Below are 25,944 nucleotides of genomic sequence, written 5' to 3'. Positions count from 1 at the left end.
AGGTTTTGCCAGTTCATAAATTCCCTAAATTTTAATTTCACCTCTAGCGCACAAATTTTACACTCGAAGATATTAGCAATTTAGTAATCCTATTAATATTTCTATTCAATCAATTTTATTAATATAAACCAAAGTTTGAATGTATTTTTGTTCAGCACTTTCCTAGAGCTAACTAGGGTTTCTGATTTGAAACAAAGATACATACCTAAACCTTTATTTTTTAATTATTAGGCAAATTTAGTTAGTCTATTCTATCAGTCTCTGCAAGATGTAACAGAGGGAAATAATGTACTCAGGCGTTCATTCAAAAATGTTTTATTTTTATTAATATTAAAATTAACCAAGTTTAAGGCCACTCTCAATAAATAAATACTGAAATTTTAGTATTTGGTCAATTCTATGAAATTGTTTTCAAGACAAATTCTTATAAGCATTAATCACTAGAAATATTCATCGCGTGGGTTGATTTAGCCAAGTTAGAATTTTATATACTCTAAATTCATTTCTAGATGAGAGCATTTATAAGGAAATTAGGTTGAACGGTGGTATTATAAAGGAATGGTGACTGTTGAGCGTAGAGAACCCTAAAGAACCTAAAAGAACACTTGATTATGGTCGTTCAACAATGGAGCGCGATCACTTCCAGGACAGTGAACACCAATCCAAACTCTCTTTCTTTTCATAATTAACTCCCAGTTCAATTAACTTAATGTAAATCATTATAAAGGAAATCTTTTCGTTATTAAATGCTTCAAATTAAAAAAATAAAATGTCGTAAATTGTAAAAGCACAATGATTATCTAAAATGTATGGCTTTATAACTTAATGTGAATGTAAAAATTAATATTTCTAGTAATTATAAACACTTTTAACCTGGAAGGAACATCAAATGGTTAGTTTAATAAACAAAATTATCATATAATAATAATAAGTTAAGGTAATAAACTTCTGTAGAACAAATAAAATTAAATTAAAGTGTACCTATAATACAAAAAACAATTGATAAAATAAAGATTTAAAAAATTAAATTTAATAAACAGAAGTAATTTAACAAACATAAAATGTGCAACATTGTGCATGTGAATGACACGTTAGTTAGTACCCGCATAAAATTGCACACAATTGAAATTTACTGTTATCTCATCATTTCACTAACTAACTTAACGGATGTGTTTTTCTTTCTTATTTTTTTTTTTTTTATTTAATTTTTACTGAATTTTAGCGTGTTATTAAGAAATTTTAACTTTAAATACATCTTTCATTATCTCGAAAGGATATGACGAGATACTTTTTATGTATTACTTTAGGCGCACAGCATTTAAGATTTTTGTGAAGAAAGTATTCTTTGTGTGCTTGTATATTACGGACAACACTGTCCATCGCGGTAAAATGACGTGTCGATGCTCTTAAGAAGAGCTAAGGGTTAACTCGCGCCAGAACTTCTGCGTGGGCGTTCACTTAACACTTAGTGAGGAGTACATTCACTGTACGCAGTTATATTTTTCTTTTTACATTTACTTGAACAGGATGGTGATGACTTTTATGACGATGATATGACTTACCTGCTCTTACTCCTAGTAAAATAAAGTTTTGCAATCGTGTCCATTTTGGGTGGGGAGATTTAAGTAAAAAAAAAAATAATACAATAAAATAATAATCCCCATTGCTTTTATTTTACTTTATTTTTTTAAAATAAAACTCATGAACAGAAAGCCAAAGAAACTATCCAGAAATTCTATCCAAGTTTTTCATTTTTTATTAGAATACAAACCTGACTCATTAGAATTCGCGTAAAACCTTTTAACCGAGCAATTACATAACGTCAGCTTGTTTTGGTTCAAAGCCAAAACAGTTTGTTACATTGTATACACCGCCCAAACATTGACTGTTATTAATTGCCTGCTTCTTCATTTAAATTTCAAATCAGCTGTTTATTAAGCTCGAAAAAAAAATCCATTTTATTATTCTTTGTACACAGAAGATATTTGCAATTACAAATATATTTGGCAATATTACATCTGTTCCATTGCCCAACAAGTATTTACACGGTCTTCATTTACACATTTCCTTACTACCATGGTTGAGCTCTGAAAAATAAAACACAATGCTAACAAATTAATCTTTACACGATCTGTACGCTTAGACAAGATACTTATCTGCTCTTATACTGAAAGCACACTAGCAGCTGCTAATCTGGAAGAAACCAATACCTGAATCTGAAACACCGATTGGGCTATGAATATTTTATACGTACCAAACAATCAACAAATATGAACCATACTGAAACTGATAGACACAAATCCCATTGTGTTGTGGTTGGTCGAAGTTTAAAAATGAATTATACGGCGCAGGCAATCTAAATCGATTAACTTAGAATCTAGCTATAAGTATAATATACTCGTATTTCAAACTTATTTTTATTTCTTAATTTATAGATATGGTTTATTCAGTCGGAACTGACAGATAACAATTTCACAACCTGTTACTGACAAAAGTCGCTAATTCCTTATTTATGACTTCGACAAGCTTTAATAACCCGATAATCCAGTTGGTAACTTGAGGACAGCATGGTTCCAATGAGGCGAAGAGTTACTGGGGAGTAGCGAAGCCAAACTGCAGACAGAGGTTTAGTGTAAACGCTGCCGCTAAGTACACTATAGGTACGGTGACCATTATTTTTGTATCAACAAACAGGACAAGGAGCAAAAAAAAAACTATAAAAAATATTAATACGAGATCGGTTATTACAAAACAATGGCCATATAATATGGCCCATATTCAGCCGAAACTGAGCGACTACTTGAACTATTTATATACTTATTAATTAGTAACAAAATGTAAATAGTAACTCTTGTAAATAAAAAAAATATTCAGTCTTTTAAAATTACAACAAATTTGGTTTTGTCACATTCTTTAAAACTATACTAACGACAAGTAAAATACAAATATATCTAATATTCACAATATGAAGGTCAGATCTTAACAAAATCATATATAAACTCCTTAACAAAAACTTACAGTTTAAAAAGTTAAGTATAAGGGTTGATTAAACGCCAAAAGGTACACAAATCAGCAAGTACCCAACATTTCATTCAAGCTTAGTTGATATAATTTAAGTAATTTTGCTGCATTAACTTTTCCTTCACATTTTTTAGAATTTATTAGATGTCACAGACCCTTATGCTGGCCAGTTCGTTCATAATATTATTTGGTTATACTTATGATAAAATGTATATTATATCTTCGTTTTTAAATAGGTACTTTATTTTAACTCTATTCCAAATAATTATTATTCTTCTGATTTATCTTTAATATGCCCTTTATTCTGAAGTTGTCACATCTTATACATGCATGTTAAAGTAGAAAAAGACAAAGTTAGAGTCGGCTACTGTTTAAATTTGAATCACGGAGGATTTAAAACAATATTTCAGACTTGAATTCGTCTTACCGAAATATTCGTGAGCACAAATAACACACAGTTAATAACAAGTAGATTATTCAACAATTATTCATTTCTCAATTGTAATTTAATTTTACTTACAGTAAAATACTGGAATAATTATCTGTCCTAAAAGTATGCAATACTTATTTATTTTATATTACATAACATATATATAACATTGTGAGAAGAACAGCTACATTGAGAGTGTGATTGAAGAAAACTATATTATTTTCTATAAAGGCAGATAATTATTACCTATTATTATAAACGTTTGACTACTACATAAAGTAACAATTACTTTAATCGAAGAATGAACTTAAACAGACGATTTTTATTAAAAATAAAATAATCGAAATCATTGATGTATGTTGGTGTAAGCATTTTTTTAAAAAAGTTTTTAAATTTTGTAGCCTCGTAATTTTTTTTATTTTTTATAACGTTTTCTTTTTAACCTGTAATTAATAGTTTGATTATTATAGATTAATAGATATTACAGTCAATCTACAGTGCTACTTGAACAAATTTTTTGTAGATGAAAATGGCCAGCATAAGGTTCTGTGACATCTAATAAATTCTAAAAAATGTGAAGGAAAAGTTAATGCAGCAAAATTACTTAAATTATATCAACTAAGCTTGAATGAAATGTTGGGTACTTGCTGATTTGTGTACCTTTTGGCGTTTAATCAACCCTTATACTTAACTTTTTAAACTGTAAGTTTTTGTTAAGGAGATTTTTGTACCTTTTGGATAGATTTTCATTTTTGTCTATTTTGCTAAGTTACATATCTGCTTTACTGTTTTTTTTAAATTTGGAATAAGCAATTCTAACATTATAACCTGATAAGGTGTTAAGTAGGAACCGTAACTACCACTGGAGAGATCTTTTTAAAGAATGATTATAGTTGCGGTCCCCAAACCATCCTCAATAACAATTTTTTTGAGAAAGCCTTTTTATATAAAATAGGAAGGTATTTGTACGTAAAAAGCAAATTTAAACTGCGATTTCAGACCTTCCTTTTAAGAGGAGTAAGAAAAATAAACGGGCGATTACAGTACTTCTCCCTAAAAGGCAAAGAGGCAAAGATTTTGAATCGAACGACAATTCATTAATGTAAATAGGTTCACCCATTGATAATTTTAACGATTTCAGTACTTCCTCTTAGTAGGTGTAAGAGCATGATGGCACTTCACAGCCATGTAGAGGAGCTTTAATCACTTCTTCGTGCTAAATTTTATCAAAATCGGACAAAGCGTTATAGAAATATTGGTAATAATAGTTTTAGAAACGGCCTTACTTGGGTGGGGCAAACTCCCCTCCATATGAGGCGTAGCGACGAGACTTTTAAAGTGCAAATCTGTACAAAATTTCGATTCGAATGACACTTCATTCATGAAAATCAGTTCACTTGTCGATAATTTGAAACGATTGCTATACTTCCCCTTAACTAGTGTAAGAGCAGATCGCCGCTTTAATGTTACGTAGGGGAGCCCTAACTCTATCATCCTACCAAATTTTATTAAAATCGGGCTAAGATTTACAGAGTAATTAGTAATAATAATTTTGAAGGGGGCCTTACATAAAGGGGGCTAACTCCTCTCTAATTCGGTGTACAGCGTCGAGACCCCCAAAAGGCACATCTACATAAAATTCCGAATCGAATGTCACCTCATTCATGAAAATCGGTTCTCGCGTTTAGGCGCTACGTAGTTTACAAAAAAGGTAACAACAACAACAAGAAGAAGAAGAAGAAGAACAACAACAATTTCTGAAAATACCGTTTTTGCTCATTTTCGGCAACTTTTTTCTCGAAATCTATTAGGTCTGGGGGTTGCAAAAAAATTACAGTTATAAAGGAGGGTTTGCCCTATATTTTAAAGAAAATTTGGGAATTTTATCTTTTATAGAAAAAGAGAAAAAAATTGTCAAAGTTGGGTGTTTTTTAACGTTACGCTTTTTCGTGCACTTTTTGACGATCAATCCTTATACAACTGTCCTACCGGACAGTTTTAATCTTAGAAAAAATATTGATATTTTCATTAATTTCATTGAGTATAATTTAAATTTCATTGAAAACAGTACAAAACAGTACAAATAAATAAAAAACAGGACATTTATGCTTAAAAAAAAAGAAGGACAGCGTCTTAAAAAACAGTATTGTCCTGCCAAAAACAGTACGAATGGTCACCGTAACTATAGGGTTCTCTCAGTCATGCTATGTCTGCAGTTCAGTAGATCAGAAGATTCTACCTTTCATCATCGTCAGATTCGTCACCACACTTGCAATAACTTGCAATCAAATTACTCTCCTCTATTTGCCAAATTAGTATTTGTTTGAAACCAAAAAATTTAAATCAATACTACCTCATTTATTCAGTTTTTATTGTAGTTTAATTCTTGCCTGTCCAACTAATAAATAGTAAATAAATTACAATCAATTAGGACGCTCAGAACTTTTTCATTAAATGAAAGTTTGGGGGAACCAATAAATAAAATAGCAGTAACCAAAACATTCAAACTAAAAGTTTAATTTCTCCAATGGAAAAAAGTAAACTTAAGTATTACGTTATTTTACAATTGAAATGTTTTTAATTTTTCCACATTTTAAAGTGCAACAAAATTCAATGATAAATGTATAAAAATATTTGCCTGTAGACATTTGAAATATACTTGACGTTTCAAAACATTTTAAACATAACTTCATTGTTCGAGAGAATTATACCTATAGTTTATTTATTTATTTATTTATTTATGAATTTCTCTTATTATTATTTTTCATTTAAAAAACTTACTAATATAATTAAAAAAAATAATAATAAGAGGGGGCATAATTGTTAAAAAGTTGTAAAAAGAAGATAAATTCTTTATCACATGGTCTCTATCTCCTCGAACGTTATATTCATAAATTCAACCAAGTTTTTAATATAAATTCCGTTTCATATATATATATATATATCGTCGCCTAAGAAGTGATACCTCGTAACTACAATTTCAACGAAAATTACATTTTTATATATAAAAAATGAATATATATATAAAATTTATTTTTTATAAATTACACTTTAAAGACGACAGTCACACTAATAGTTAATATTGAAAGAAGAATTACTGTATGCCTTAAAATGAATTTTATATCCTGTTTTTTCCTTCTCCTGTAAAGTTGATATTTTCTAGTTACAAGGTATCACTTCTTAGGCGACGATATATATATAGTAAAAAAGTTGATTAAAAAATAAATAAACTTTCACTTTAACGTGATAAAAATCTTATATTATATGAGTCTCTTTAAATCTAATTTTTTGTAACATTTATATCAAAATGTTAATGAAATGGAAATTCGGATTTTCGTCCTCTGTTTTGTTTTTTATTCCATGGTTACGTTATTTTAAGATAGTTGGGGCTTTTTCTGTGAACGAATAACCTTTTTTTGATTTTGTAGGGTGATACGCACGAGGAGGAAGGTGAAAGTAAAAGATAAGCCATTTAGGAAAAATATTCTGAAAGAAATGTACAGTAGAGGCCTTGACTAAGTGTGAGTGAGAAGGATTAAACTTAATTATTGAATATTCAAGCTCGAAAGCTAGTTGGAGGCTGAAGACAACATGCTGGTAAGGAATGGAAGGATTCTTCTGACATATTTGGTTCTTCATTCCATCTTAGATTTCCTTCTTCTTTCTGATCTTGACTCTTATTCTATAAATATTGATTTTGTTTTGTTTTTTTTTCAGTTTCTCAAACCTGTTTTTCTGAAATATTTTTTTCTTATTTATTTTCCGTCAAAGCCTGGAGTTACGTTAAACTAAGCTTAATGTCTTTGTGGTAAATTCGCTACAACTTTTTGTATGTAAGTCTGATCTTGGATATAACTTTGTGGATAGAGAAACCATTTTGGAAATACTTAATTCTTAGGATGTATTATGTATTTCTGCAATTTTTTTTTTTTTTTTAGGTATATTGATTGCTTTTAATGTAGGAGCTAAGTAATGGTATTTAATCTTTTTAAGAATCTTGTATTTTTTGAGTTCTTCAATATTGAAATTAATCTTGACAATTGCGGGCATTTGTACAATAATCAATCAGATCCAGTTGAACTTGAACTCAGGTCAGTTATTATTTGATTAGCGAATAGATTTTAGTATATCACAGCATAGTAAGTATGTCACCGTGTATAGAGATATATATGTATCTGGTGTTGGGCATGCCCAAAAATTTTATTCAGGTAATTTGAGTTACCAATAAATATTTTAATTTCCAATGGGCTTCACCCAATTTTAACCATTAAAAATTGATTAGGTGTTCAATGTGGATTTAAGTTTCTAGATGAATCAAATGAAAAAATATTCGATTTGTGATTTGTAACGTTAGGGCCCCGAGAATTTCTGACGGTAGTGGGTGGTTGAAGTATTATCTAATTATTTATAAAATGTTAGTAAAATTGAACTTGTTACTCACACTTAGAATTTGAAGAAATTCACTTTTCCGCCATTTAAAATTCTTTCTTTTTTTTGTCAGAATTACTTTTTTTGGAAATTGAAAAAAGAGTTCTACAATGAAACATCACGCTATTCTCAAAAAATATTCAGAATTTGAATAAGAATGAATCTTGATTTTTTTTTGGTGCCTGGTGCTACTTTTCAGTGCACTGCCGGCCTCCGGATCCTCACTGTTCATTTCCAGTCAGTGGGCTGCGAGAAGCTCTTAAAAAGAGAAAATTTAAGAGCTTTCAGCTAGAATTACAACTAGGAATCGCCGCTTAGGAAACCACAGTTCCCCTTAGCTAATTCCTTCCATTTTGGTCGAGAAAATGCTTTTAGACTCAGTCAGATTATTTATTTCTTCTGGTGAAAATCCAGGTGAAGCTTTAGCATTTTATGGATTCTCGCATATTTATCCATATTGTAATTTTGAAAGTGTTCCTCTAAGGCAGGAGTCAGAATTTTCTGACTTTAAAACTTGATTTCTTTCTTGAGGGTAATCATATACTTATGAATTCGTTGTAAATCGGCTAATTGTAATTGGCTGATTATACGAATTTTAGAGAAGAAGCCCGTAAACTAAAATATGGTTGGTTAGAGGGTTTGATTCTTGGTCTTAGGCCTTGGATTTCATTTAATTGAATTTTATAGTAATGTGTTATATGTTTGGCAACTCATTTGCTTCCACAACAGCTACTTTGGTAGTTCGACGCTTAGCTGGCCTGGCTGAAAAAAAGTAGGCATTACTTGATTTTATTTGATGTAGATAAGATGCTGTAAAGAGATGATGAATATATTCCGAATTCTTTGTAGATTTAATGGCTCTATCGTTATCTAAAAAGTCTAGTTTCAGGGAGAATACTACAAAGAATTCCGCATAAAGTAAGTTGGTAGTGCCGTCCACATTTTGCTAGATATCGTACCCAGTGAAACTCAAAAGTTAAAATACAATTATGATATTTGGCGATGCCTTTATAAGAACAACAGAGGCCTAAATTTTGAAAACCACCTTCTCTAAACCGTTTTTGTTCTGTTAAAATTCATTTTTTTGAAAATTTCATAACAAACCGGAATGTATCACACAAAGTAAAGTATTGTTTACTGTGACAATGAAAATATTGGGTAGGTAAGAAGCCCTCTTTCGAGACCTAGGTAATATTCCTAAGGACACCAACCCCATAAAATAATAAATAATATTCGATAAGGAAATATGAAATTAATCAAATTCGAATAGTCTAAAAAACAAACTAATGTTTTCATGAATTCTTAGGGAAGTTACGATTCTTTCTCGTATTTATAAACATATGTAATTTTTGTAATCTTTCTTTTGGTTTGGTCTATAATTGTTTCAACACATTCTAGGATAATTACAAAAAAAAAAAACCGTTGTTTATATATTACGGGCTCTCTTGAGAATATTCTTAAGAATTAAACTTCCTGCCTAATTTACATATGTGATTCTATAATAGTTACCATAACTCGAAACATATTATCATTTATTACAATATACTTTCACCAATAAGTTTTACTCACACGCTATTCTTTCTTATTGTCTTGTGATGTTTTTGTGGGAAATTTTTAATACTTAATATTTTCCAACTAGGTGTTGTTAGTAACAGCGGAAATACTAAATGCCACTTGCTCTCTTTGTGGTAGCTTCTGCTAACTTAATTAAAGAACTTGATAGGATTCATGCTAATCCTACTGCTTGATCTATACGCATATCCAATGCAGGAGAATAGGTTCTACTTACTGAAATTATTTAAAGAACTTCCTTTGCCTCAAGCAGAGTTTCTGTTATTTTTACTTTTCTAAATATTCCATGAAATGGAATAAGTTTCAAGGAGGGATGATTGACTTTTTCTGAAATATATGTATATGAATGTATATTTGTTAAATTTTGAAAGCTTCTGAATGACTGTCAGTTTATAGATTTTTTTTGTCGAGAATTTTAGGAAAATGGCTATTAAAAGATTTTCCTAAAATTGTATGAGATTTATATCTTTTATTTGAACAAATTTTTACTTGGAAAATTCATTTTCTTTCACACTTCTAGTGCAGATTTTGCTAGAAGGTTGAAATCGATGACCCTATCTCCTTGCCTTTGTGAGATTTCAGAGACTGACTCATCGATAAACGTTGATTATGTATGTTCTTTCAAATCAGGCTAATCAAAGCGCTGAAAGGATTCCTTTGAAATTCGGTAAAGCTCTTCTTTTTTTTTTGTAATTGTTAATCTCTAATCTCTAAACAAAAAAACCTATGAAACTGGTGCCTAGCCTTTTCGAAAACTCTAGCGAGAGAGAGAGAGAGAGAGAGAGAGAGAGGTGTATAGTATATTCAGTGCAAGTACGTGCAGTTTGCATAATTATTAATTCAATAATGCTAATATCAGGTATTTGAATAGATAGATTTACTGCAGCAGAATGCGCTTAACTCTGCACTCAGACAAACATGTGACAGTATTAACTAGTTGACAGTGATGTGCTCTAGAATTCAACCATCCGCCTCTCGTCTTGTCAAATACTAAGAAGAGGGTCACCATCGTCGTGGTAGGGCCGCTCACCTCCTCAACTACTTAACGCTTCTTTTTAATTAATTGTAACGGTGAATTTTTAGAAAAGTGAGCTGCAAAAACTTAACTCATCTATTTACTTTCCAATTTGGCCAGTAGATAGTATTAGTATAGTTTGTAAAGGAATATCAAATTCCATTAATTAATTAATTTGTGACGCTGCTTCACTATTAAGTTGATTACGTCATCAATGTAGCGGTCAACCTCTGTAATTTAGTCCATCTTTAACTTGGGTAGCGTGTTGAAGAACAAGTAACAGATAGGAATTTTTAATCAAATATAAATTTTTAATTTGATTAACAACAGTTTGCAGCATTTTGCATTTTATTTAATTTTGCTCTTAGATAATTAATTTGAAATAAAATTAAAATTTAGGTCAAAGGCTAAATTTTTCTTTAGACTTTTAGGTCTTCCATTTCATATAAATTTATCCGTAGTTTACAGAAATCATTTAGAAACAAAATCACTGAAAACTAAAAATAATCAAAACTAAATTTGGTCCTCAGATTCAACAGTAGATTTAAATCCTCGATATTCTGTAACTAATAGGACCATATCTTATTCTAGAATGTAGCCTGAACCTAGGAGTGATGTAATGCTACTTCTCCAGGAAAAAAAAAATCAAATAATACTCACTATATCTTCTTGTATATAATGAATATTCGAAGCTAATCTATTTTTTAAAGAAGTGTTTTCGATTGTGAAATTTCTTTTTATTGAAGGAGAACGAGACTTATAGCTATTGATAAATATAGTACTAATTTGTAATGTTATTTTCATAACAAGAGCGTTTTGTTTATTTTAAAATATATTTGCAAACAGCCAAATAAATAGTTTTCTAAGAAGCTATAAAATTAACAATAAACGTTTACTTTAATAGTTTCATTATTGTTTTTTGATATCTCGTGAAATGAACGAACATTAAATACAGTTTAGTCACTTATCTTTCATATCTTCTATTAACGTATTAACGGATTCCTCATCTTGAGTATATATATATCTCTGACTGGGAACTTTTAAAGTTATTTTCTTAATTAAATGTTGAATACTTTCTCAAGAATTCGAATAGATATTTAATTATCCAACCAATTAAGTAAGAAACTTTTTGCTAATATCGTAAAACTATTAGATAATACCGTTGAAAATTCGGAAAAATTTTGGAATGTCCTTTTTTTATTTTCCCCGCAATTACACTTTTTAAGTTCCTACAGAAAAAGAAGTGTTTTTTTCAGAAATGTGAACTTCAGTTTGTATTTGTGGAAACCAAAATGTCACGAAAATGAAAAATCATGGGAAGTTAAAGCATTAAAGTATGGGTGGATACCACTAGTGGGCTCGAATGTGGACTCAATTTACTGAGTACCCTTTGTGATTGCCTCGGTATAATAGAGATCGATTACCATGTTGATCTCCATCATCTTTTCATTGACAGAATCGATAGGATTGTCTATTTGGGGGTTTCAATAAATAAAAAAAAAAGAGAAAAAAAAGTTTTCTCTGATTAGATTTCTGGGTAACTGAATTTCGAAAACTTTTGCATCTACTTGGGACGGCAATGAGAGAAATTCCTTTTTAAAAAAGTGAAGAAAACAGTAATATGGTTAAACAGGATGTACAGAAAAATAAACAGGAAATGGTTTTCTCTCTATTTTGATCACCAGTTTGTTATGAATTTTTATATGGCCATTTGGAGCAAGCAGGCTATGGCCGTTCAAAATGAGGTCAATATTGCATGCGATAGTTATTTATGTTCAGCTTGCACGAAAGTAAATCTCCAGTACTTTATACTCCATATATTTAGTAATAATGCCATTTATTATCTAATTTTTATTGCACCACTAACTTAATATAAAATAGAATTTCTAGTTAGACTGGAAACAGAGACGTATTTCTCCAGCTAGAAGGCTTGCATCCTCTTTTCGCTTGGTAGCGCGTGTGTATATTTAATGTACTTGGGAGGGTTTATTCAAAATATCTCAAACAAGAGAAGTAAGTTATAGTTTCGTTTAGCTTCAACTGAAAAGCTAACTAAAGTTTTTTTTTTCTGTTAGTGTATGTTATTGTTTCTTTGAAATGAAATAGATATCTATGTTTCTTGTCAATTTCGATCCGAATTTATTTGATACAGTTCTGCGCTCTCTAACAGTACTTGCATAAATTGCAAGCTTTAAGCCTGCATGTGAGGCATCGATTGGCTTGTTCTCGAAAGTTTGTCGTCAACAGTTCGATTCTGTCATTCATATTCTATTCCAAAATTTTAACCACACCGATTGCAAGCGCCATATTGAATGAATTTTTAGTGGGATCAATGCAGTTTACAACGATACATTCTAGAGATCCCTTGCGAGCGTAATAGTATGTGCATTTTTCATAGATGTGAAGTGGAATATTTCTTACAACACATTTCAATAGTAAAGCCATTCTTATACATTTAGAAGCTTTTTCGAAGGCAATGTTTTGTAAGAAGAGCTGAGATAGTTTCCTGCTCTTATAAAGGAGTATAAACGTAGTTCACCTTTTTCCGCCGAAGTGATAAGGAAAAAAAGTGTATCCACTTTGTCACATCCTTACAAACTTCATCACCAAGATAACAGGGAAAGTTTGGCAAGGAAGGCTATGGTTTAGAGCAGTGGTCGGCAAACTGATTAGTAAACAGAGCCAAATATAAACAGTTACGGCTTCGGAGTTGTGTAATTCTGTTTGGCCCAATGTGAAATTATCGATCAAAATTTCTTACCCATTAGAAACTTTTTGGAAAAGGTCTTATTTCGTTGAAGTTAACTTAAAAAATTATCAACAAAATTGAGAGTTTGCTTGTCACCTAGCTTTTAGTTAATTTAGTCGATGTAGCAAGCTATGCTAGTCAAAGTCGGGCACTTTATATGTTAATAATTAAAAAAAGTAATTCATAAGCTTTTATTGCAGAATCTTCTACTAGAAAACCCCCTAACATTACCATAATCACTTATTTATGAGCATGGAGTGGCATAGCTCTCTGAGTGGCTGCACATTGCGGGTGATTACGAAACAAGATAGATCTTTAGGAAACTTGAGGAGGCTTGCACGTTGTACATATAATGAGAAATGTATCTGGATTTAAGTATATAAGAACGTAATGCCAATTAAGATTGGAGTTGTTAATGGCGCTATTCAGCTAGCACAATTTGAACCACGCATTAGGAAGAACTTAAATAATGAGCAATAGTGGTTCAGAACAACAATAAAAGTGGTGGTGGTTGGATGCAAATAAATGTTCGTATAAGTGGAAGGCTCAATATTGGCCAATAAAGAGCAGAACTCTCTATTTCTAGTTGTTCTGAGCATCTAGAATTGATGCTGTGTTCGTGGAAACAGTATTTATTTTTGGTTTCTTTTAATTAAATTAAAATTTTTCAGGCGGACAATCGCGCAAACCAGGCTGTCAAAATTGTTTTTTTAAAATAATATCACTCTGACCTTTAATAGCTTTTTAAATTTTAAAAAAGTTAAGAATAAACCAACAATCTAGGCCAATGTTTGCATTCTCTCTCACTCGATAAATTACCCGTCTCTTCTATTAGTAATGCAAAATGCGTGTGAAAAATTATTTTCAACAAAATTACAAAATGATTATTGTAATTTTATTCACTCCACGTACTATCGTAAATAAAATAGTAAAATCCCCCTTTTTTCTAGGGAGGAGAAATTACTATTCTTTAAAAATACAACTTTTAAATAGTTGCTTTAAAAAGCATTTGTTTAGCTATACGTTGTAAAGAAATAAATAATTATATTTGATATTTCACTAATAAATAGTGTTTTTTAATGAACGCTTGAACCAGGGTAGTCTTTTAGTATTGAGTTGGTGTGTGACCTTTAGAACTATTTGCCCTCATTATACTATATAAATTGCTTTGAAAACTTGACCCGCTCTATAAAACAATAGAATCACTTTGTTGTTAAGGACTGGATAAGAGTATATACGAGTATTTATGTGTAAACTAATGGATTCACAATAAATTGTCTTGCCTCAATTATTTAGGTAAATTAAACAAAAAGAATGATTAAACGGTTGCACGTTTTCTCCTTTTACGACAGTCTTCTTTAGTCTTCTAAGTGTAATTAAATTACTCTTTTCTTTAAAAAAAGATATAATTAAAATTTTGAAACTAAAATTACTTCTAGTGTATATTTGATAAATTGATGAGTGAAATAAAATTTAATTCAAATATAAAAATAATAATTAAACAAACAATTAAATGAATTCCAAAGAATAGAAAGTTTTCAGGAAATATAAAACATGACTTATAATAACTTAAGTTTCATAAATAATGGTGCGAAATGCTCATACCATTTCCATTTCGCTTCGTATCCCACCAATTCGGTTTAAAGCTTACTATTTCACAAACCATAGGAGGAGGAACCACAGAAATTCATGCTTCTACTTTGAGCTGAAACAGTGCTTATGATTCGAAACTTTTTGTGTGTGTGTGTGTGTGTGTGTGTGTAAATATTGCACAAAATCTTGTCATAACATGAGGGTTTGTTGCTGTAAGCCGAAGGACATCTTAGAACCGGTATCTTGGCCTCAGCTTACTGAGCGAGATTTTCTTGTGAGTCTCGTAATAACTTGTTCTTCTTTATTTCCTGTCCGTGCTAATTACTGTCAAATAACTATTCACCTTTTACTTAGCAGATATCCTATTCATAATGAAAAAAATATTAAAATTTAAAAATAAATTGGTCATAATATTCAAATTTCGCCCTTCAAAGGGTTCTGTAGTACTTCCATCTTACGAGTACGATTTTATTCCACGCCAATACGATCAGTTCGAGAATTCGACTGCCGCTTACTTGTGTCTTAGGTCTTTAAACAGACCTTCGAATATTTGCAGTATAAAGGATCAAAACTTCTCGGCTCTAGGTGAAATTTTAACATAAATTAAACTCAAATTTATTTGTTTATGGCTTTATAACTTTATGGATAAATTCAAATAGCCGAGAATGAGATATTTAAGCTAAAGATGGCGAAAGAACAATTATATACAAAATAAATAATAATAAATAAAATAAATCTATCATTAATAGTAGGATATGTTTAGCAATGTACTTCATTTTACTATTTGCCTCCTGAATGAGATTTTTCCCAACTCCTCCGAATAGATAGTTAGAGGGGTATACTTGTATGACGTAGTATGGACATGTGGAGATCCCTTTAATGCGCTTCCCCTTGAAATACAATTGTAATGCCATATTAGAATGATTTAATATTCATATTTCTTCGACTCCAAATCTCTTATTTTCTACAGCATTTTTAGGGTTGTAAAAAGGTAATAAAAATGAATTTAGCTAACACATCCCTTCCCCTAATATCCTGAGATGTCGGTGCCCACCAGTGTACCGACTCAGACTTGACCTAAATTTTTGTTTAAAGATACTATTTCCAGTTTTCTGGAACATTCCAGCACCACTTTTAAGATGATAAGACTAGCATTCTCAGTGCAGCTTCCATTATTTCGTGATTGTGCGAAACTGTACAGAAGATGAGTTCTGTATCCGTTCATCCGAAATAGAACAAAGAATTGCCAACATAATCCTCAGTCTAGAAGACAGTTTTCCATTCATTAACAGATCACATGATTTTCTAACTTATAATAGAAAGTTTTTCCAGTGCTCTTTGGTGGGCATCATCAACAATATTTTCCGATATTGCAGATCTGACCCTACAGTATTCTCTCGTTTCATTCATTGTGTTAAGAAAAAAAAGTATAGAATTATTCTGCCAGAATTTTAAGAAATATTTTTCTTCTAACCGCTTTTCTTTCTGTTGTTTCTTTGTGTTTCATATTAAAAGAGTTGCGGGAAACAAAATTCAACGAGCATTCTTAAAAAATATAGAAATATAATAATTTGAAAATTAGTTTGTCTATTTTTTTTATTAGCTTGTCCAAAGTTTGATAGGAGGAATGAAAACATTCTAAGATAATAACGTAATTTAGAAATTCTTAAGCAATTTTGCGATCTATCTAGTGCAAAACATACACCAGTGTTAACAATGCAAAAAATAATAATAATAATAATAGCGGTGCAAAGCATAGACAAAATATAACGGCCCTTATTGTATATATAGTTAAACTGAAGTTGTCATACTGCTTTTTAAGGAACATAAAAAACAAACATTCGTATAGATAGAAAGGCGGGCCCAACGTAATGTTGCTAGGCTAGCGTAAACAATTTCATACTATTTACTTGACCCCCATGGTTTAGTTTTTCGTTACAAAACATAATGTAGTTATGTAGCAGTTAGCATTCCTCTAGAATGCTGGTGGAAGTTCAAAGTCAAGCGTCGGCTCGTTCTCATCCAATCTAAAATTTTGATATTCTCTGTTTTTAATAGTCTGATAAATTTCGTGTATTATTTATTCTAAAATCTAGACCTCCCTTTGACAGTCTGCCCCGTTTAGGAATTTTCATATCATTCTAAAAAACATTAAAGTAGAGGTGAGCGTTAACACCTTTCTTGCACCCAGTTTCGGACGCCAAACTGTAAGGATCAGGTGCGAATAATGAACGATGTTTTTTGTGGAAGTGAAATGAAATTTTCTACTTTTCCTATCGCATTATTTTCTAGAATCCTCATCTTCTTCAGCGTAACTTCTCTGGTTAGAGGTATGTTTCTCTGTTAAACATTTTTTTTTGGAAGCAGTTTTGATGGAAATGTTGGGAATTGGTGGATGTCCACAAAATCCATCCCTACATCCTTCAATCCGCAGGTTTTATGTTTCTGCTGGGACTCAAGGTTAGTTATGTCATTCATTAACGCTCTTCGGCCGGACGCTGTGCACTTCGTTGCCTTTAAAGTTGTGCTTGCCCTTTCAGAGTAGTTAGTCCATCTTCTTTAAGGTGTAGTGTTGCACGAGACCGAGACGAGGCGAGACTTTATGCAGTCTCGGTCTCGGTCGCTCAAGTCTCGGTCTCGTCGAGATATCTCGGTCTCGGTCTAGGTTTTTTGAATTTTTGTTTAAGTATTAAAAGAGGTTTGCTATTAATAATCTTTTCAAAAAATGTTATTATTTTCTAATAATTATTTTAATTTATATATTGGTAATGAAAATGTGTGTAAAAGAAGACTACTTACACTTAAATGCATCATATATTACTATTACTGTTATATATCTTTATATAATTTCAAAAAGATGTTAAAAACGCGCCAAATGAAAGACCCAAATAACATATCTGCCTGCTATAACAAGTCGATTCGTGAAATAAAAAATACACCTCCCAACAAACTTCCCGCTCCATTAGTTATGGCTGTTGGTGAAGATAAAGAATCTGATGATTCATCTTTTGACGACGACGACGACTGCATCAATATGTTTGCACCATTTGCTCAAAAATCAGCAAATATCACCGAAGCATGGAAGGCAGAAATAATTAATTACACCAAATTAGACCAAGCACCAGTAGACGTTGACATTTTAGAATGGTGGAAAACACTTGAGAATTCCTTCAAAAATTTGTCTAGAATGGCAGAAGATATTTTTAGTATCTGTGCAACTTCAGTGCCATCGGAAAGATTATTTTCGCAAGCTGCGTTGATAATGACCAATAGAAGATCTTCTCTAACTTCTGACTCAGTAAAAGCTCTTTTATGTATCAATGCTTGGGCAAAGTGTATCTTAAAAACGAAAATTTGTGGCAATATTTTTTAGGTGCATAGATAGTCTTTTTTTACAAATTCACTAATTCCAAAATTCTAAAATATAATTCAAATAATATCAAAGTTCAAAGTATTAGATTATTAATAGTGAAATTTATGAAATTGAATGAATGATATGAATAGTGAAATTTAGTGAATTTATGTAAAAATTATGTAATTCGAAGGGGGCCGCCACGGTAGCCGAGCGGTGCGAGACCTGCGAAGCTAATGTGTATTGTGGTACTGGGTTCGATTCCCGGTCTTAGGCCTTGGATTTTATTTAATGGTTAATATGAGAAATTTACAGTAAAGTATGTTTGCTAGTCGCCTCCGTCCGCGACACCTAATTGGTAATTGGACGTAAAGCCCCGCCTGAAAAAATAGGCGATTACTTTACTTTGCTTACTTTACTTATGTAATTCGAAGTCAAATAGATGTATTAATATTGATCATATATCATAAAATTGTATCTTTTAATAATTAATTCAATACCCGTAATGATTATTTATTAATAAAGAACACAATTTTATAATTTTGTAGCTAAAAATTAATATTTGAAAAACCGAGACGAGACCGAGATTTCTCGACGAGATATATATCATGTCTCGATCTCGGTCTCGGTCTCGGTTGCTCAAGTCTCGTTTCTCGTGCAGCACTATTAAGGTGTTGAGTGCGTCAGAGAATGGCTGAGATCGTTAGCTGAAAGAATGGAGGAAAACTTCCTAGAGAAGTACCACAGCCCTCCGCTGGTACTCTTATTTTAGACACCAGAGCTAAACTAGCACAAGTTTTGGACCCAGTTCCAATAAGCTGCAAATTATTGTAAATACGATTAGCAAGTTAAAAATCCAGATTTGCATGCATCATACAGAATTCAATTTCAAAGTGATGAGTCAAGCTTCCGAAATAATGATTAAACCAAGTGCTTGTTCACCAAGCCATTTTCAAAAATATTTGATCTCGATCTAATTTGTAAGGGAGTTGAGAAAAAATATGAAGAATTTGGTGAAAATTACAAAATTATATATTATATGACGACGTCATAAATTCGTGTACAATCATTTCCAGCTGTTAGTTTATTTCAACCTTCCTAGAAGTTGCATGCAAAACGTCCATCATCGTATACCATTCATTCCTGGTGGTTTTTCCACGCTTTACTTGTTTTCATTTAAGAGGCTGCTTGAAACATTTATGGATTCTTTTCAAACTATATACTATTTACATTTGGACTTTGATTTAATAGTGCCATTGGTTGTGGAGTGATTTCTAGCTACTTTTTCAATAAAATCTTGGTTCAGTAAATATTACGTTGCATTAGTAGTAAAGAAATGTTTTTTGAATTTTCATAACGCTAGATAGGGTAAAATAAAAAAAAACTACCTACCAATTTAGTTCATTTTATTTTCTATCAAAAAATCATTTAACTCCTGCATATTTCTTCTTATTTTCCGGCACTTAATATTTTATGTGATGCTAGAACTAAATTGCACTTGATTGTTTGCAAACAACGTATTTTGATACTGTTTCTACCAATTTCATTTCATAATTGTAGAAAACAATTTTTAAGAAAACTACATTTCATTAGTTTCATAGAGATTCTCATTTAAGTTTTATTTATTCAGTGGCTCTATCTTTTGGATTTAAATTTTATTTCGTATTATTATATGAATACAAACTTAATGTATGTTACGTTGAAATTTAAGTTCGTAAAACAATTATTAAAAAAATGTACATGAAATTATGTGAGTGAAAAAAAAGAAAACACATTTCATTCTTTCCAAAGCAATTAGGACCAGATTACAAGCCAGACAGAACATGTCTGGTCATATGATATGATATTTTCACTTTAATTAAAAAGTACAAATAAATAAGATACGTCCTGGAAAGATAAGTGAGAAGTAAGGAGGTAAAACGACGGACATTCATGAGGGTCTGCAAAGCAGAGATACGACAATAAATGATGTCTGGGTAGAGAACATTATAAATGATGTCACATTTGATACAGCCAGTTCTGGCCTATAATCTGTCTAGTGCTTTGTTTTTAGTATATTGTACTTTATTTCAAGTTATTTTTTTCTGCTTTTTGTTTTCTTCGTCCTAATATATTTTCTTTTCTTTCTTGTGATTATTACAGTTATTATGAAGGTAAAAGAAACAGAAGATGTTCATGCGCTTTGGGAATTAATTACATGAACCACTCTCTGATGGTTAGTCAGCTTACGGACAATGTTTTAAGAAAATTATCTCCAAGCTGGGGATAGCAAGAAGGATGTACTTGGCGTAACACGAACTAGGATAAAAGCACTGGGAAAACCAAGGTACTGAAAGCGCTGTTGACGAAAAATAAAATAAAAAATCCATAAAACTACAAATTTAGCAAAAAAAGTAAGTTGCTTTATGCGAAGATATTTTTTGAATTCTTGATTTATGCTTGTTAGATTAAAGCTGAAAGACAAGTGATCACAAAGTTTTTAGAATATAATGAACGTTAAACGCTAATAATTGAAGAAATGCTTGTAGAAATTATTTTAGTGCCCTGCTATTGGTTATTGTGTCTGTTGGTTTTAGATGAAAGGTTTCCAGGATATTTTATGGTTTTGCCCCACGAATATAAAGGGGACCGTGGCTAATGGGTAAAAGAGATCTTGCCGCCTTTTACACATCCATATTGTTAAATATGGTTTGAAGCCTTTCCACGCTAATAATGCAATAATGAGGCAGCGGCAACAAAAAGAAACTTTTTAAAAACCAACAATGTAGTCCTATTCTCTTATCGCAATATTAAAATTACCATAATGGTTATTGATATTTTTCTCACAGCATCAAAACACATTTTTTTATGAAAAGGCAATGAAATAAATTAATAAAATTTAACACACAGATTGATCTATTACTTATCAGAAACGAAATGTTAAAATTTTAGTTTCTTAAGAAGCCTACAGATAGCATGCAAAGTACAGCTGCTGTTCCTTAATAAACATTTTCGCCTCGTTAATATAATTATAATTAATTAATTTATTAATTATTATTATTGTTACTACTCAAGTAAAAGTTAGTGACAGTGCTTAACGTCCAACTACCAATTAGGTGTCGTGGACGGGAATGGAAGTTTAACTCATAGATTTATAATTTCATATTTTATCAATTAATTTACATTTTCTGACTTTTTGGGATTCTTATTTTTAAAACTGATTAAGTAAGCTACATTTTTTTTTCACATATGCAAATTTACGTACATGAATAAAGAGTAAGAAAGTAAACTTGGTTGGGAAACCGTATGTACAATACAAAAATCTTGTAGAATTTTTACATATATGTACCTTATGTTCTACGTATCGATTTTTTTACATAATAAATACTAATATTGCTTCATTTTATCGAATATCGAATTGAATATAAGTTTTAGTAAAAAATAAAATAAAATTCATAACACCTCGGTATGAATAAATAGTTCAGTTAATGTTCAACTGATTGAAGTAGCGGTTGTCTAAATAATTCATAGCTCCATCTTTGATTTACGACTTTGAAAACGGCTGTTCTGATTCATATACCTTTCTTATTAAAAAATAATAATAATAATAATAATAAAAATAAAAAACTTGGAATATAAGAAGCGTTCCTCTGTTTTTAATCTAGTGTTTGTAGGTCAGCAGACGTTGACCTTCGGTTCTATTTCTATATAGTAGAAGGACAGTTTTGAATGGATTTGTTGTTTGTCTAGGGTCGTTTTCTGAATCTTAGTTCAAAATCCATGTTTTATTCGTTCTTAAAACAATATTACATTCTAATTGGCCGACAGTTTTGAAAGCTCAAGAACGAAATTTTCTTGTTCATTTATTTCTTGCTATTTCCTACTGTATAGATGTACCATAGAAACTATAGCCTTGTCAAGATTGTACTGTGCATACCATAAAGAACAGATACAAAAATTAAAAGTTAACTGGTGCGTCTAAACCGATTTATGTTAATGGGTTTTAGATTACAATACTTCGGGGTTATTAATAGAAATTTAGAGTATTTTAGTGTAATAATACCATACTATTCTCCTCTAGGAACCCTTAGATTAAAGCAGGCCATCTATAAATGTTTGCACGTTTCGATATTCTTGTAGATACACAGAATTGTATACGCGAGTGTGCGCCAAGGTAATTAGATAGACCCCTTTTACTTTACCATTATCACTAACCCGCAGTTCCGACCTACATTTCCTTACTCCTTCCCATATAGGGTCTTTCGGTAGCGCATAAGTCTGCCTCCATGCCTCTACCACTACCAGTCTTCTACTTGTGCGTACCCACTTGCCAGTCTACACACTCAAGTCCAGATTGCTAGTTTTCCCCCCACGTATAACATACTCAGATTTCTTGATGTTACTTATCTCACGATTACACCCATTCAATAAATAAAAGTTACTTATTTCTCATTTTTAATGCCCTAATAAATGAAACCATGATCTTATAAATTCCTAAGCACCCTTTCTGTTTTTTTAATTCGTTTTTTAACTGGCATATTTTTATTGCTAAATAAAAAAAAGTAAAAGAGGTGTTAAGTGTTATATTATCGAGATTGTAACTTATAAAGTTTTAAAATTTATAATTTTAATACATATTAATTTCTTATTGGCAATATCAAAGTGTTAAAGCTGCATATTACATCAAAATCACTATCTAAGGGTACCCCATTTGTTTTCAGAATGATATTCAGAGGCTCAGAGAAAATCGTTGGGAGACATCGCCCTCAAATTTTTAATAAAATGAAAATTGTTTAAACGGTTCTAGCAACGCCTAGTCCAGTCCTTCAGTCGTCTACTCCTTCCATTTCAATATATGACGATATGACAACAGTCGCACTGGTCAGTTTTAATAAGATTCAGTACGTAATACTTTAAAAAGAAGCCTACTCACGTCATTAACTTGCCGAAGAACCTGTATCACAATTTTCCCAGACAAATGTTTTGGATAAATGTTGCAGAAACTCTACTAAGTGCATAAGAATAAAAAAAATTTGGAGCAACAAAGAGGCCCAATCTAAATATAAACTTTCAATTTTCTTCGATTTTCATTTTATGAGTTATTTTTTTCGCGCACACGAGAGATTTCCTTAAAGATTACTTTTTCAGACTCAGGTCACTACAAAACAGATATGTCTGGGAGAAAACACAATTTCGATTAATTGGAATTTTCGCAATAGTGAGAAAGTTATAAATTAGAGAAGGGATTAGTTCAGGGATCAGCGTATACTTAATTTCAAAGTGGAGATCCCGGTTTCGAATCCAGTTGCTCTGTTAAATATGTTGCCACAGCCCTAAAGATGATCTAGTCTATAGGTAGAAAAGCTCGGCAAAAGAATAATGTCTGAAATTGACATTATTCTTTCTTCCTTCTGAATAAATCGGTACTGTAAGCTTAATTGAAACTTACCGACATAAAATTTTACGTGTATTAGTCAAATTATTTCAGTAAGTGTGAACAAAAGAAAATTTTAAAAAATGAAAGTACGATATAAGTGTTAGGAGAGTAAAGTTAACTCTCTAATGTACATAGATATGCTTAGCTGGAGGCTATAAAAACGTACAAGTTATCAGAGCAATAACTCTCCGCATATAATGATTTACTCTTTTACTTTTAACCTCAACAATGTATACTTTAGCTACATATGTATACATAATAGGCTTACTAGGTAGGTATATAACACACGGTTTAGATAATTATATGTTTTTAATGTTTAAAACGAACACGAATCTTATTTCAACTTCAAATACTACTTATTGTATTTCCATGTTTTGTATTAAACTGGTAAAACTTTACATTAGTGGCATAATTTAGAAGGTTTATTATCGTCCCGGCGGGCTAATAATATAGCTTGTAAGTTTCACCATTATTCATTATTTATAATCTCATTTTAAAGTAATATACACGTTAGAGGTCTTAGTTTGAATTTATTACTTAATTATGTTAAAGGGTCATTGTTTAAATGGAGTTATAGTAACTGTTAACAGTTTTCTACTATTAGTTCCCTCACGTTTTTGCTTGAAAGAATTGCAAATCTTTTCAATGAGGGCGTTTTCTGTCTCTCAAAAAAATACTCCTCCATATAACTCTGAATGTTTCCCAATGGACGAAAGGAATGAAGCTGGGATATATTTTTGGGTAGAGGGATCATTTTGGTAATGCGTCTCCTTGTGAATTGACACTAGTTTTCCAGGATGATATTTATGCAGTTCTATTTATTTGTTGTAGTGCGGTTAAGAGGTTGCGGAAGAAACTTTGAAATGGATCTATATGCCCAGGTAGTCAGGCTGCGCTTAGAGGACTAGATTCTTGTGTCTTATCTAGGTATTAGTGAAGAACTGCACATGGATATTTCAGGAAACGAGGAGACGGTTAGGTTGGCCGAATTTAGGCTCCTCTCTTCGAGTATTGGAACCGAAACATGTCTTTATATATCTATCTTGTACCAAGATTAGCATCAAGCACGGATAGCGTAGGGCTTAATCTAGCCTGATGGTCGAATAATGATAGCTTGTCATCTCAGGATTGGTACTAAATAACCACCTGGCCTATTTTTTTCAGAGATACGAATGTAATAATATTTTTAGGTCATTTTATTACAATAAATGAAGTCAGAAGAAACTTTTAGGTAGCGTAAGTTGCCTATAAATAAGAACTTACAATTTATTAAAAAATAATTTGAGATGAAAGATTTAGATTAGCGATTACCTTCCGAGAGATAATGGTTTTTTAAAATGATTCAAACAAAATGAACATTAAAAAAAAAAAAAATTGATAAATAAATGGAAAAATGAGAGATAAAAATGGCGTCAATAAGTGTGGAATGATGTCCTGAGAGGAGTGTAATGGAATACTTGATCTTCACCGCCCGCGTTAAATAAAAAAGGGGGTAAAGAATATGTTTGACTAAAATGCAAATAAAGGACGCAGTAGGAAGATGGTACGGTTTAAGGGTGACAGTTAGGGTATACATAAAAACTAAAGAATATATATATGTATACACTGCAGGACAAAGTGTCAGTCCTAACACTTCCAATATTTGCTGTATTCTCTGGGCGTTATTGGAAGGAGATGTTACGTCATATCATTCTCAACCAATTTCCTATCAGAGGTTTTATGTTACCTACCTATATTTCTTCCTTTTATGCTAAGTACCACTTTTGTTCCAGAATACACCTCTAGAACTGCACCCCTTTTCACTTCTTATTAATAATTCAACTTCATCTTCTATAACGGCATTATTACTTTCTCCTAATTCTTTAAGTGGAAGGTTTTGGAGATTAAATGAAAGTTTTCCCCTCGAAAATCCCAATCCCTAAATTGGGAACATGAGTGTTTACAAAGTGGTTGAGGAATTAAAAAAAAAAAAATCCATTTTGTATTAAATGATCATCTTTTCTCTATTTATTTATTTATTTTTTCTGATTTCCTTGGTAACAGTTATAACGTTTTTCTTGTATCACGGGCATAAGTATTATTACATTCGAATAAACCGAGTACGTTTTTTATATCAAAATTTGGATTGTTAAATAGCGAAGCGATTTATGATAATGATCTAGAATAAACGAACTTTTTGGAGCATTTGCTTAGACAGTATTTTTCAGCAAGTGATATTAGTAAAAATAAAAGAGGAAAGCTTCTGGTTCAACTTATTGCAACATAGAAAAAATAAATTTGTCCACCAATTCCATATTGCAGGAAATGCAAATAAAGAGCTTTATGTTTCTATAGGTAGTCTTATTTTGTGGTTTAGGGTAACTTCAAG

General features: G+C 31.3%; 1 protein-coding gene across 25 annotated transcripts in view; it reads left to right on the top strand.

Moving 5' to 3' along the window:
* Sb (serine proteinase stubble) overlaps positions 1-25,944 on the top strand; it is a 136,259-nt gene that overhangs the window by 39,519 nt on the left and 70,796 nt on the right. For 6 of the 25 annotated variants that reach the window (XM_074142220.1, XM_074142205.1, XM_074142218.1 and 3 more), the window contains exons 8-12: positions 6,880-7,048; positions 7,169-7,284; positions 7,390-7,542; positions 20,303-20,553; positions 22,861-23,020. The exons of 4 other annotated variants lie outside the window; for them this stretch is intronic. Coding sequence is in view for 2 of the 21 variants with exons in the window: in XM_074142201.1 (XP_073998302.1) it covers positions 17,036-17,138 (103 nt within the window). In the remaining 19 variants the exon portion in view is untranslated. Of the gene's footprint in view, positions 1-2,435; positions 2,661-6,879; positions 7,049-7,168; positions 7,285-7,389; positions 7,543-16,804; positions 17,139-20,302; positions 20,554-22,860; positions 23,021-25,944 lie in introns of those variants that run through there. 15 more of the 25 variants (XM_074142219.1, XM_074142204.1, XM_074142206.1 and 12 more) reach the window with 8 other exon arrangements.

The sequence above is a fragment of the Rhodnius prolixus genome, unplaced genomic scaffold (genome assembly GCF_049639745.1).
Source record: "Rhodnius prolixus isolate KJV_2025 unplaced genomic scaffold, Rpr scaffold_6, whole genome shotgun sequence".
Lineage (NCBI taxonomy): Eukaryota > Metazoa > Arthropoda > Insecta > Hemiptera > Reduviidae > Rhodnius > Rhodnius prolixus.
The sequence above is the reverse complement of the archived record's forward strand: the minus strand, read 5'-3'. Positions and strand labels throughout refer to the sequence as shown.